Source organism: Eulemur rufifrons, chromosome 19 (assembly GCF_041146395.1).
Source record: "Eulemur rufifrons isolate Redbay chromosome 19, OSU_ERuf_1, whole genome shotgun sequence".
In the NCBI taxonomy this organism is placed as follows: domain Eukaryota; kingdom Metazoa; phylum Chordata; class Mammalia; order Primates; family Lemuridae; genus Eulemur; species Eulemur rufifrons.
The window spans coordinates 95,083,823-95,097,572 of record NC_091001.1 but is presented as its reverse complement, the minus strand read 5'-3'; the positions used below and the strand labels follow the sequence as shown (position 1 = coordinate 95,097,572).

The 13,750-nt window shown below is 46.0% G+C and overlaps 1 protein-coding gene across 2 annotated transcripts in view; it reads right to left on the bottom strand.

Annotated features, from left to right (window-relative positions):
• The window catches only part of IFT172 (intraflagellar transport 172), a 32,703-nt gene that overhangs the window by 6,387 nt on the left and 12,566 nt on the right, over positions 1-13,750 (bottom strand). Inside the window, exons 15-35 of one of the 2 annotated variants that reach the window (XM_069494945.1) lie at positions 12,804-12,916; positions 11,802-11,969; positions 10,294-10,430; positions 9,992-10,099; positions 8,413-8,497; positions 8,025-8,117; positions 7,394-7,471; positions 6,902-7,150; positions 6,644-6,722; positions 6,329-6,449; positions 5,972-6,116; positions 5,355-5,444; positions 4,740-4,837; positions 4,453-4,588; positions 4,251-4,367; positions 3,745-3,887; positions 2,848-2,941; positions 2,638-2,702; positions 2,266-2,446; positions 1,914-2,023; positions 1,672-1,801 (exon numbers count right to left, since the gene is read on the bottom strand). In XM_069494945.1, coding sequence (XP_069351046.1) covers positions 1,672-1,801; positions 1,914-2,023; positions 2,266-2,446; positions 2,638-2,702; positions 2,848-2,941; positions 3,745-3,887; positions 4,251-4,367; positions 4,453-4,588; positions 4,740-4,837; positions 5,355-5,444; positions 5,972-6,116; positions 6,329-6,449; positions 6,644-6,722; positions 6,902-7,150; positions 7,394-7,471; positions 8,025-8,117; positions 8,413-8,497; positions 9,992-10,099; positions 10,294-10,430; positions 11,802-11,969; positions 12,804-12,916 — 2,540 coding nt within the window. The remainder of the gene's footprint in view (positions 1-1,671; positions 1,802-1,913; positions 2,024-2,265; positions 2,447-2,637; positions 2,703-2,847; positions 2,942-3,744; positions 3,888-4,250; positions 4,368-4,452; positions 4,589-4,739; positions 4,838-5,354; positions 5,445-5,971; positions 6,117-6,328; positions 6,450-6,643; positions 6,723-6,901; positions 7,151-7,393; positions 7,472-8,024; positions 8,118-8,412; positions 8,498-9,991; positions 10,100-10,293; positions 10,431-11,801; positions 11,970-12,803; positions 12,917-13,750) is intronic. The other variant, XM_069494946.1, reaches the window with a different exon arrangement.

Here is a 13,750-nt window from a genome sequence, read left to right as displayed (position 1 = left end):
ATTTTATATGTCAATTTGATTGGCCTATTGGCCTTGGTCTCTAGATATTTGGTCAAACATTATTCTGGGTGTTTCTGTAAGTGCTTTTGGATGAGATTAACACTGAAATTGGTAGATTGAGTAAGGCAGACTGCCCTCTCTAATGTGGATGGGCCTCACCCAATCAGTTGAAGGCCTGAATAGAATAAAAAGGCTGACCCTTCCCTGAGTAAGAGAGAATTCTTCCTGCCTGACTGCCTTCAAACTAGAATATTGGCTTTTTCCTGCCTTCAGACTGGAATTGAAACATCAGATCTTCCTGGGTCTTGAGCCTGCTGGCCTTTAGACAGGAACTACACACCATCGGTTCTTCTGGGTTTCAAAGTTTGCTAACTCACCCTGCAGATCTTGGAACTTGCCTGTCTCCATAATTGCATGAGCCAATTCCTTTTAATAAATCTCTTTGTATATATACATACACATATAGATATGTGTCACTTGACGATGAGGGTATGTTCTGAGAAATGCGTTGTTAGGCAATTTTGTTATTGTGTGATCATAGAGTACACTTACACAAACCTAGATAGTATAACCTACTGCATACCTAGGCTATATGGTATAGCCTATTGCTCCTAGGCTATAAACCTGTACAGTAGGTCACTATACTAAATACTGTAGGCAACTGTAACACAAGTATTTGTGTATCTAAACCTAGAAAAGGTACAGTAAAAACAATGGTATTATAATCTTATGGGACCACTGTCATATATACAGTCACTGACAAAAACATCATTATGTGGTGTGTGACTGTATATATCCTGTTGGTTTTGTTTCTCTAATACAGTATGTCAGAATTAGTGAAACAGGCTGAGCTTGGTGGCTCATGCCTGTAATCTCAGTACTTTGGGAGGCCAAGGCAGGAGGACCAGTTGAGGCCAGGAGTTCAGGACCAGCCTGGGCAACATAGTGTGACCTTGTCTTTACAAAAATTTAAAAAATTAGTCGGGCATGTTGGTGCGCACCTGTATTCTCAGCTACTTGGGAGGTTGGGGTGGGAGGATTCCTTGAGCCTAGGCATTTGAGACTGCAGGGAGCTATGATCAAGCCACTGCACTCCAGCCTGGGTGACAAAGTAAGATCCTAGCTCTAAAAAATATATACATAAATAAATAAATAATAAAAAATTAGCAAAACATACTGGCCTGGCTTCATCTGCCGAAGGCTTCTTTTTAGGAGCTGCTGGGTGGAGGAGGAGGAGCCCATGCTTTTTTCATGGCCCCCATCTGGCCAGTTCCTGGGTTTGGAGTTGCCCTTCCAGCTCCTGTCCAAGTCCTCTCTCCTCCTTCACAGAGCCTTCCTGACCCCTCTAGCCCACAGAGATCTCACTACTTTCTGAACTCTACTTTAAATCATGTACTTTGGTCTTTACTCAGATATAATATTAATTAATTGAGCCATGTGTCAGTCCAACTTCCCCTAACCTCTGGCTGTCAGGGCTCTGTCTTAAATTCCCTTTTACAGCCTTCATGGATTCTGGCTCTAGCATCCAGCAGGCACTCAACAGATACCTGCTACCTGATTGAAAACAAAAAGACACAGGAGGAGAAGGCTGCATGTTTGAGAAGGAAAACTGGGTGTGAACGGAGGCCTGGGGAGAAGGAGGGCCAGAAAGGGTCTGGCCACCACCCTCACCTTCATCCAACACTTCTCCACTAGGCTGCTGTTTCCGGAGTCCCACACTTTGAGGTAGCAGTCGACTGCACGGCTGTACTCTCCAGACTGCTCCCATTGTCGAGCTTGTTCCACAAGTCCCTCCACACCCCTGTGGATATGACAGTGCCCATGACCAGGAACGGGGAAGCGTGGCCTATCCTGTGCATATCTCATGACACCCCCAAGCCCTGCCCATATTGCCTAGACCTCCGGCTTCATACCTGCCCCCCTTCTTGGTAGCTTCCCGCTCATACTCTTCTTGCAGAGCCTCCAGTTGGCCGGGTACATACTCCTTGCAGATCCGCAGAGCATCACTCCATAGTCCAGCCTCCTGCTCAGATTTCAAGGTCATCAAGAGAGCAGAGGCAGGCATGACAGCTTCCCACTGCCACACAGGTGCTCTGGCCCATGGATTCCTGGGTCCTTGGACTTCTCTCCTTCCTCTTTCTTGTCCTTCCCCCTCCCCAGTGCTAATCTCCCTGATCTTTCTCAGTACCAGGGGTCAAGTGTGGCTTTCTGTGGGCTCTCATACCCACTCAACCTCCCCTCATATCCCTGAATCCAGTGCCCTACCTTATAATAATTGAGGGCCAGGCCTGGTTTCTGGGCACGAAGCAGCAATCCTTCTGCTTTCTGAAAGTCCTTCTCCTCCAAGGCTTCCCGGGCCTGTCCCACAAGCACCTCAGCAACACTGTCAGGGTTGTGGGCCTCAGCCACACGCTGAGCTGCCTCCCAATCCTGGTTATGGACAAACCTGCTCCCAGACAGGGAAACAGGAGAGGCTGAGTATAGGGCTGAGGCTTCAACAGTGGGAGACAAACAGCCATGTCACTGAGGGGCGTAAGAGTTATTGGCACTAGGTTTGAAAGAAGATAAAGATGATCATGTAAGAGCCTGGGGCTGTGACTGGGAGGACAGGATTAAGGAATTTATGGGGTAACTCACATGAGGACTGCTTCCTTGGGTTTACCGGCTCTAATGAATTCAGCTTCAGCTTCTTCAAATTTACCCTGTATATAGAGAAAGGCAGCCATGCATGGTGAGAATTAGACCAGCACCATAGGCAGCCATGTGACAAGAGGCTGAACACTGGGCAGCAGTGCTAGGGGATGGAACAGGAGGGCTCTGTGGTCAGGGTCCAAATCACATCCATACCTCATCCTCCAGGTACATGGCATATCTGAGATGAATCTCAGGGGTTTTGTGCTTGAGGGCCAGCCGAGAGAGTTCAAAAGCAAATTCAAAGGAACTGAAACAGAAGGTGGAGGTAAAGTTTGTCTACTTAATACTTCCTTTTATAAAAGAAAAAGAGAAACAGAAGGCCTGAGAAAACAGGGAAAGGGCAAGGATTGAGGGGTGAAAATGGGAAAGATTTAAACGTAACAGATAGGAAGTGACAGAAAAGCACAGAGAGATGCAGAGGAAGACCGGCAGGCGTCCCCGTGATGATCGTGTCCCTGCCACCGAACATCAAGAGTTACCTGGAAAAGCCTATGCTTTCCCTGAGCAGCTGGTCACAAGGAAGGAGGATGGGTACAGCAAAGGAAAAAGGAAGGGGGAGCCTCACAGCCCTGAGCTGACAAGGCAAAGAGGGCTCCTGGTGCTCCCACCACCTCCTCTAAGCCCCAGGCACATGAACAGAAAAAGTCTCTCCAGAAAATGAGCAAGACTACCCACAGCAATCTGACTCTACTACTGGTGTTTGTAACACTTGCTTTAAAAAAGCTCATTTTGCATTTAACAGAATCACACTTCCATTACTCAGAAGTTACTGGCTTAGTGCAGTCCTAGCTTTAGAAATTGTTCACTCTCCGCCTTTCTCCTTAGAGTAGCCAAAGATTAAACACTGTTCTGAGTCCCTAGGGAACAGGGGCAGAGTTGGTAATTTATTCTTGCCATTCTATTGTGTCCTTCAAAGGATCTCTCCTTAGCTCATTTCTTTATTCTTGTCTCAGCTTTTGGAAACATTTTTTACTTATACATCAATTTTATTTCTCTATATAGGGTCTCTGGCTGGGATGGGGCCAGCAGAGAGAAGGCTTTGGGCCTTACCAGTTGTCAGCAGCGTGGTCAATAGCAGCTTCCAGGAGTCCCAGCTTGTTAAGTAGTCTAACTGCAGCCTCTCCTCCCAGGCTCTTGGCCCACAAACAGGCCACATGTTTGTGGGCATTAGCTCCTCCATGAGCCTTAGCCACCTGTAAAGCAAAGTCACTCAACAGTCCTCCAATGAAGAGTTGCTCCTTCTAATCTCTGACCTCCTAACATCAGCTTTGACGAGGATCAGGTAAATGTTCTAAATTAACAGAAAGAGGGCTAAATTTCAGTGTATCTTAACTTAGGTTGAAGTGCTTAGGGTCCAAGGATGGGCTTAAGGTGATCCAAAAACCCTTAAAATTAATAAGTGAAATTTTGTGTATACTGATGTTGACAGGTTTCTGGCAAAAGAGACTCTGGTCTTCATTACCTTTTCAAAGATGCTATGGCCAGTTTAGAATCAGTCCCTTGAAAGTGGGAAAGAGAGACAGATGTATCCCTCTAGCATGGCCTGGATTCCTTACCCGGTAGGCGTCTTCCCAAAGCCCACTGGAACAGTACATGTTCACTGTTGCCTTCCATTCCTGGGCCTCCAGGTAGTGATACTCAGCTTCCTGGAGTCGGCCTTCAGCCTCCAGCTCCTGCAGGAAGGTGGGTTGGGATGGAGAGACTGGGAGAAGGAGCCTGCTTGGGTAAGATATGGGCAGGGTCAGGAAAGGGGCTCACCTTGCCCAGATGTAGATGTGTGTCACTGAGTAGATCTGGGTGGTGCTTTCCTACCAGGCGGATCATATCATCATACAACTTGTGCTTTTTGAACATGGTGATGGCAAGGTCAGGCTCTTCCACTGTCACATATAGCCTGGGGATAGGACATATACCTGGGGCCTTCTAGACCCAGATCCCTGCTGTCACTGCCTTCTAGGCAGAGGGCGTACATCCTCAGACCCCACCCCTCCTTCCAGCCCTGAAGCCACCTCTCCTTCCACACCTCCACTGAGGCCACAGCTCACCTTTCAGCCTCGCGGTACTTGCCCTGCTTCTCCATTTCCTGGGCCTGGGTAATGTACAGCACTGACACATCTTCTGGTCGCATGCACTTCATTGCCAGCTATGCAAACACACAGGGTCAGGGTAGCCTCAGGAGACAATTCCCAAGGGAGGCAGGGCTTCAAGGGAACCTGTTTGCTCAGAAACTCTGAACTCTCCCAGCAATCACAGGATTTTAGTGCTGCCACTCTACTATTCTGTTTTGGGAATTCCAATTCCATAAGGAGTAAGGCAGGAGGGTCTATGATGCCTTGTGCCGGGGGCATGTGTTCCCATTACCATACTCCCACTGTACCCACTGGGCTCTGGAGTGCAGGAGTGAGAACACAGTTATAAATGTGACCAGAGGCTTCAGAAGCAGCAGTTCCGATTCCCCAGCTCCCAAGCCCATCTGGTCCTTCAGAATTATAGGTTTGGGAACAAGGGCCTCTCTTCATCCCTTCCTTTTCCTGAGGCTACGGATCAAAGTTGCCCAGCCTGTATTTTGGTACTGTTGTCAGCTTTCAGGGAACCGAGTGACAGGGGGAGATCAGAGACCAAGGAACAAGGCAATACCAACACAAGGCAGTGTTCTCTACCTTGTGGGCTTGCTCCCAGCGGCCAGCCTGGGTGTACATGTCTATAGCGTCTTTTGTCCGGTCTCCCTTTGTATAAAGCTCCTCAGCAATCTGCAGTGGATGAGAGGTAGATGCAAAAGGTCAGAACAACAGACCTAAAGCAGCTTGTAGGAGGAAAGAACAAACCTCAGATGGCAGAGAGCTTGGGATATTACCTCATAATAATAGAGAAGAAAAGATGAGTATGGGTGTCTCATAGTTTCTACTGCTTAAAAAGAAAGACCAGCTGCAAACAGTATGAGGACAATACAATGGAATTCAAAAGGGCCTCCCATTTCTGCAATGCAAGGCAATTCTATACTGTAACTATGTTGGAGTTACTCATGAAGAATCCCTCATGCTGGCTCAGGAAGAGAGCTAGAGACTCACTTTATATGCCAGGGGGTTGGTGGGGAAGGGTGTTGTGTGGCATGCTGGAATGAAATTGGGAAAGTAAATTGCTTTCCCATTCAGCGTGGTGATGCTGTTTGAGCCCCAGAAAGAAGGATGTGGTGAGCCGGCCTCCATTTCCTGTTTTGGGTTCTCCTTGTTATCCTATACTGCATTGCCTCATGCTGCAGAAAGGGATTCTTCTTCACCTCGTACTCCTGCAGGGACGCATAGTGTTGGGCCACACGAGGATAGTATTTGGACGCAGTGTTCCGGTCCTGTAGATCTAATATATAAATTGCCTTCTTCCACTGGCGGGCACCCAGGGCAGCCTCAATTGCCTTAATGGAGCACCTGGCAAAGTTGCGAAAAGGATATATATATATCTTCTTCTTTCTATATATATAGAAAGAGAAAGATGGATAGATGGATGGAGGCAAAGAGACCCCTTGAGCACACTCCAACCTATATTTTGAGATCTCTTCTTTTGGGCCTTGGTGTCCTTACTTGTCCCACTACCTCTCACTTCACACCCAAATCGCCTCCATACCCCCATGCCACCATACCTGGCTTCAATGTAGTGATTAATGGCTGCATCAAGCTGCTTCTGCTGTACCAGGTAGTCCCCCCATGCCTCCTCTAGTCTCACCACCTCCACTGGGAAGGCCAGTCGAGCCAGCTCTATAGCTGCCAGGGAGAGAGAAGGTGCTCAGCTCAGACTTCCAGGGATGGGACTCAGGAAAAGGGAAACGAAGCATGGGTAATAGGTGAGAAGGGGAGGAATGGAGGAGAAATGAAGCCAGATGCACCAAAAGAGGTGTTGGGGGACTGGATGGGCAAGAGTCCACAATAGTAAAGGATGGCCTGTAGGCGGCTGGTACCTTTCATGAATGCGTTGCCTTTGCAGTAGCACTCAAGGGCCCGCTGTGGATTGCGAATCTTCTCAAAGAGATCACCTGCCTGTTAACAAATACCATATTACTACAATGATACCCCTACAACACAAAGAATTAATTATCAGCCCCCAAAAGAAGGGAATGCCAGTAGTCAGGGAGGGTTATGCACTCTGCAACTCCTCTAGGTGGGAAAGGGGTCCTGAGCCCTGGAGGTAAGGACTAGGAAAAGGAAGTCAGCCGTACCCTTTCGTAGAGTTCTCCCTTGATAAGGGCTGCGGTGATGTGTTCTACCAGCTCTGTGTTGGCTAGCAGTTCCTCTCGGGTCAGCACCAGCCGAGCAGCTTTGGCAGGGAGCCCAGCTTTGAGGTAGAGGCTGATGGCTGCCAGCCCATCCCCTTGGCTCTCCTGTAGTTCACCTGCTCGCTCCTCTTGCTGTGTGTCCATCAGCCACTGGTAGTAACCCCGGCGTAGCTTCTCTAGGGCTGGGTGCCCCTGTACACATACAGAGTAGTACTAGGAGTCACATCCCTCCTTCCTGCCCTTCTGCTTCCCATGCTTCTCCAATCCCTCTGTGACAAGGGAAACCCTCCCAGGTCACCAATATCCTGACTCCTCACCATAGCAGGTCCTAGCCCCAGGCCTGTTCTGGTTCATATGGCCTCTTTGACAAAAGGAAGTTTCTGAATTTGGTGGAACCAAATCCGGAACAACTGGTGGAGAAGAAAAAATGGGTACCTTTGCCTCAGCCACAGCAATACACTCGTCCCAACGGTGTAGCTCCTGGTACATGTCCATGGCCTCCTCAATAGCATTCTAGGGGAACAGTGCAGAGGAAAGAGAGACAGCAGGAAGATGTGAGGATCAGAAAACTGTAAGCCCTCCTCAGCCTGGCTAAGAGGAAGATGCCAGCCCACGAGGACCAAAAACCTCACCCTTTATTTACTGCACCAGCAGAGGGGTGTTTATTGGGAAACTAAAAGAAGCTTAAGCTTCAGGACTCCTTATCTGCACAGACCTCTTCCAAGGTAATTGTTCTTAAAGAAGGCTCCTCAAGTTGTATAAGTTTCAGGCCCCACAAAACCTGGATCTACCCCTATACACGAGAACTGCAAAGACAGGCTCTGGACTACAGGGGAGATAGTAGACTGTTTATGAAAGAAAGAAGTAATTGAAGGCCAAAGGAGGAAGTTTGTCTAAAGAAGGACTAACACCAGAGGAGGAACTTAAGGGAAAGAGTGAAATGAACTATCTAAACCTCTCTGAAAGTCCTTCCCAAACCTCTGGAGGCCTAGCTGACCAGCACACTTTCCTCCCTTGAGTTTGTCTCCCCGTTTTTCCCCTCAGGTTCCCTCTTCCATCCTATTACCTGTTCCAAAAAGATCATTTCAGCCAGTTTGTAGTTTTTCTCCAGCATGGCTAGACGTGCTCGGACCTGATAAAAGTCTGTTCCTTCTCCACCCTGTGGGGAAAAAGGAGGTTCTGGTCATTCTGTCGGTGCTGCAGGAGCCATTCTGTCTGCGTAGGCTGAGACAGGGCGGCCAGAAGGATGTAGAAGCTAAAAGACTTAAGCGAAAAAACTTCATGGAGTTGAGAAGCTTGAGGTTTAGCAAGCAATTCTAAAATGGTCTGACTTGCGAGTAGAGGTGGGGTGGGCAGGGTACAGGAAACTAGGGATGACTGGAAAGCTGGGAATCATGAATACTAAAGGAAATCTCAGCTTGGGAGACTGAACGAATCAGGAGCATAATACTTGCATATTCCCGGGACACTTGATCTGCAATCTCATTTGTCTCATGCAGGAATCGAGCTTTTGCTACATGGCCCAATGCAGAAAAGCACCTACAGTATGTAAGCAATAACATTAATAGTAATATTATTAGAGGATCATCACTAATTCATTGGTTCAGCAAATATATATTGAGTGTCTATTATGTGCCAGGCGCTGTTCTTGTCACTAGAGACACAGCAGAATGAGGAAGAGGAGGGCTTTGCTCTTAAGAAACTTCCATTCTAGTGGAAAAAAAGTTAGTAAACAAATAAAGATAATTTGAGATACTGAAAAATAACATAGTGTGATATTATAGATAGTGACTGAGGTGACTATTTAAGATGGTAGTTGGAAAAAGCCTCTGAGGAGCTGACATTTGAGCTGAGATCTGGTACATGGGCCGGGGGCAGAGGGGGAGAGGTGGACAAAGAGGGAGAGAGAGAGAGAGAGAGAGAGAGTCAGTCTTGAGCTGAGATGTGAATACGAGACAGAGCAGTCATGGCAAGACAGGGAAAAGTCATTCCCGGCAGAGGGAATAGCTAATGTACAGGCCCCACAGCAGGAATGGGCTTGCTGTGCTCAAAGAGCCAAAGGATGCCAGTATAGCAGGAAACTAATGGGCAAGTAGGGACTGGCATGAGAAGGAAGCAGAGGTCAAATAACTGCACGGCCTCAGGCCATGGCAAGGGATTTGGGTTTTATACTAAATATAACATTAAGCTGTTGAAAGGTGCTGATCATGAAAATGACACAATCTAATTTATGTTTTAAATAAATTACCTTAGCAACTGTGCGATGAATGGATGATGGGGTACAAGAACAGTATCAGGGAGACTAACTAATAAGCTCTGCAATACTGCAGGTGGGAGATGGCAGTCTGCACTAGGGTGGAGACAGCACAGTCAAACCAAATATCAGATTCAGGATAAGTTTTGAAGACCGTCCTCAGGACTTGCTGATGGTCTACATGTGGGACGCATGGGAAAAACCACGATTCCTAGCCAAAACAGCAGCAGGTGACCCAATATCGTATGCTCTGTGCACAGATTCTCTCGTTCATTCTTCACTACCACCACCATTACCATTCTTCTTTACCATCCCATGGGTAAATACTATTATTATCCCCATTGTACATAGAGAAAACTGAGAAACCAAGGCTTGGAAAGGTTAAATAACCTCACTAAGATTACACAGGGTGGTAACTGGAACCAAGATTTGAACTCAAGGAGTGTGGAGTCCCAAGTTTGTCCTATTATTAGTAACTACACTCCTATACCAAACCTGGAATTTATGAATCAATACAGGGGTTGAAAGGTATGAATGTTAAAAAATTTGAAATGCTACATAGTTATAACAAGGGGAAGCAAAAATAATAAAAGATATACTCTTATGATCTAGGATGGGAAGGTGTTTCCAATGACAACCGTGGAAGGCCTCTATGCTATTTTTGGCAGTGGGAAGGGATGGAATGCCTTAACCTTGGGGAGGAGCAGCCCACAGGGAAGATACTCATGTGGTTGTCCCTCCTAGCTGCCTGGCACCTCAGTGCTACACGTCTACCTCACCTCTCAGCAATGTGTAGCTGCCTTGCCTCCAGCGCCAGTTTACTCAAGGTTTTCCACATTGCCTCTGTTTCTGGGGTCATTTCCAGAGTCTCCAAGAAGGCTGTTGCCCTGAAGAGGGAAGGAAGCAAAGCATAAGGAATGAGGGCAGGGAGAGGGAGACAGAGAGGAATACTGGTACTGAGGCAGGGGGAGAGGAGGTTGCCCTTTTTTCCTAATCTCCTTCCTGGATCACTAGGTCCTTATGAGATATGGCCCAGGTCCTCCTCTTCCACCACCTCACTGGTTATCAGCCAACCTCTTACCGGGAGTAGTTGCCGTCATCAATGGCTGTGCCAAATTCAATAAGGCCTTCATCCAGCGTGTAGGCAACCGTAGTCACACCTTCTGTAACCATCACCTCTGTCTTTCCTCCACCCCGCTCCAGACCTGCAACATCACCCTGTAAAAGTTCATTCCCCAACCCCACCCAAATTCCAGGTTAGTGTTTCCACTGTATCAATTGCAGAACAGACCCACCGTCATCCAATCCTAGTGCTCAACACTGAGGGAATCACAGTAGCCCTTGCTTTCCTAACATTTTAGCTTCTGTCAAGCAGATAAACACTTTATTTATAGCAATAGGCTTGGGTCAAATTGTACTCATAGCTATGACAGCACCAATGCCTGGAGGTCAACTGAGAAAGTGTGGATCCACTCTTGCTTCCAGCAGTACTACAGATTAGGCATTCTTAAGGTCCTCCAGTTAAAATACAACTTGAACCTGGTTTTATTAATTTTTCTGTATTGTTTTTCTATTTTCTATTTATTTCTGCTCTAATCTTCATTATTTACTTCCTTCTGCTTGCTTTGAGTTTAGTTTGTTCTTCCCTTTCTGGTTTCCTAAGACAGTTAGGTTATTGATTTGAAATAAAGACACTGGTACCATGATAGTGTATCTAAATGAATTCTGTCTATATAAAATAATCATGCCTAACTTTGGGGACAAAAAAAAGATCAGAACTAAAATACTGGACAATGGCAAAGAGGAGGTAATCAAAATTAAAGCTTTTTAAGGCCCTTGTAATAACGGCAGGGGAGAGGAGGATTAGATGCTCATTAACTTTAGACTTTATTAATTTAAGTACATGTTAAACTTTCAAGGGTAACCCTCTACAGAAATAGGATATATAACCTCTAAAGCAAAAAAGTGAAAAAAAATTGTGTTTAAGAAAAGGATAAAACAAATTTTAGACCTCAGTCAGTCTAAAATGAGGCAAGAAAGGGGAAAAAGAAAGAGGTATGGAAAAAGGACAATAAGAAAACATCAAGTGTTCTTTCTGTCCACATCCACACCACTCATCCTACGCTAGCACAGGGTCTGCCTCTCCTCTGCTTTCATAAGCTTCTTCCAGTTCTGGAAGATCACTGGGTGTGTGTGATGTTGTGGCAGGATAAGACAGAGGGTCTGATTTGCAATTTGAGAGAAAATGAACTCTGTATGGCTTATAACAGAGAAATGACACTCAAGGACATGGTATTAGAACCACCCCTCCTATCAGGGATCTCCCAACCTCGAGGGTACTCCACATTATGACTTGGTGAATTCCCAGGGCCACTGTAATGGACCCATGTTCCATTGGTCTAATATAATGTCAGGAATATGAACAAGGATGGTTCCAGGGGTTGGTCCATAAGTCTAAGCTTCACTTGCCAACTTCATCGCAGAGATTATGAATGGTGGGCAGAGAAAACCAGATAACCTTCAGAGTCTCCTCATGGGTCTAACCAATCAGCTTGACACCACGCCTGAAGGCCCCTACTGTTAACATACCCTAATAGAGGAGATGGTGACCCTCTCAGGTGCCTCAATGTTGTACCACACACACAGGTTGCTTCGGTTCTGAGCTACTAGCACATCACTTCCTGGAACCCACTGCACGTAGGAGCAGAAGTTGAGGATCATTGTCTTAGAGCAGCTTTCAATATCATACAGATGCAACTGAAGAAGGAAGAGGCAGGTAACACAATTAATAGGGCACGTGGGATTGTCTCCTGATTTGACCATTTCCTAATGGTGAAATGTGGTGAGCTAAACCACCAGTTAGGTACACGGTGCATTTCAAAGCTCACTGACCTGTAACCTTTGAAGTTTATGCTCAGTTGGGATGTCCTGACTCTGGTCAAATAAGATATGACCAAAAGAGCAAAGATCTACATCCTAGGTATTTAAGTTAGGTGAAGGTCAGACTTTCATACTTGGAATAACTCTGGGCAGTTACCAGCTTGGATTACAAAAGTAAGACCAGTAGACAAATTAAATGATCTAGAAACTTATGATGTGGCTTTCACCAAAATGAAAAAATCACCAGGTTGTCTCTTTAACCTTGAGGTTGAACTCTTGGGTGCTACCATATTGGGATGAGAATCAAGGAGGGACTAGTAGGACACTGTCCTCCCATCAGCTTGGATGCTGTCAGATCAGCGTGGCTAAAGAGAACTGGAGCAGCAGGACGGGGTAAAGATGATCTGGGCATGCAGGGCTAAGAACATTTCACCAGGGCATGGAATTGTGAATAGCAAGAGAGAAACCAACTCCCCAAGTCCTCTCTTGACTTTGTTGTCATCATAATACAATCTCCTCAAGGGTAATATATGATGGGTTGGGTTACTGGCAGAAAATGTTGATTCTCTGCGTGCCTTTTGCTATGCTAATGGTATGGCAAAGAAATTATATGTCATGCTCCCCCACCCCCCACCCCCAATCCCTGGTAGCAGCTTGTCTCACACCCTCCATGGGCCAGCCAATGCCTAAGGCCCTAGTAACCCTTCTCACTCGAAGTTTCCGGTCCCTGAAGAGGAGCTTGTGTCCTGTCTCATTTAGTTCCAGCCAATCCACACGGCTCTCATGGCTGATGGTGCCAATGTTGTAGCCACCAATCAGATCCACTATAGAACAAAGAAGATAGGGTTAAGAAGAGAGATTCCACATACTCATTTACATAGTCTGGAAAATCTGCTCTTACAATCGTATGCTGGGCTTTAAGAATATTGCATTAGTCTAGGGTATGTCACTGGGAAATGCGACATATAAAATTATGGCTAATACACATAATTTTGCTAGGATGCCTAAGAAACTTGGTCTCTTTTAGAATTGTAGAGGTTTTGTTTAACTCTGTAGTTAACTCAAAAGGTCCAGACCTGACTCGAATGCAGTTGCCTCAGAGCAGATCAGAACTACTTACAAAATCCTCTAGAGGGCAGCACTGAGCACATTAAGGATGCACCTGGTACCACACACCAGTGAGGGAAACTAATGAATGAAATGACCTTGATGATCACATTTGCTCTAGGGAGTTACCTGCACATTTGAGTGTAATGGTATAAGACCACTGAAGGGTGAATAGTGGGGAAGGCACACGGACAAAACAGAGGAAACCTCTGACTAAAGTCAGGCTGGTCAGTGCAGAGGATGAATATTTTAGTTTGGTCTCAATCTTACAGACAATATAAGAAACTATCACTTTCAGAGCAGACCCCACAGCGTTGGCTGAGATGCTTTTGGGGAGTTTCTTGATCAAAGCCCATTTATAACTCTTACTAATACAATATTAATAAGCAATGTGCCTGCCGTTGTTATATATGCTTAAGCTAAAGATCAAATGCCAGCTAAAGTCCACAATTGGAAAGACCAATTTTGAAATGAATTTTCTTTCAACTAAAAAGTAAAATGATAAAGCCATGTTCTAATGCCAAAATTATAAGTAGAATCATAGAATTCTA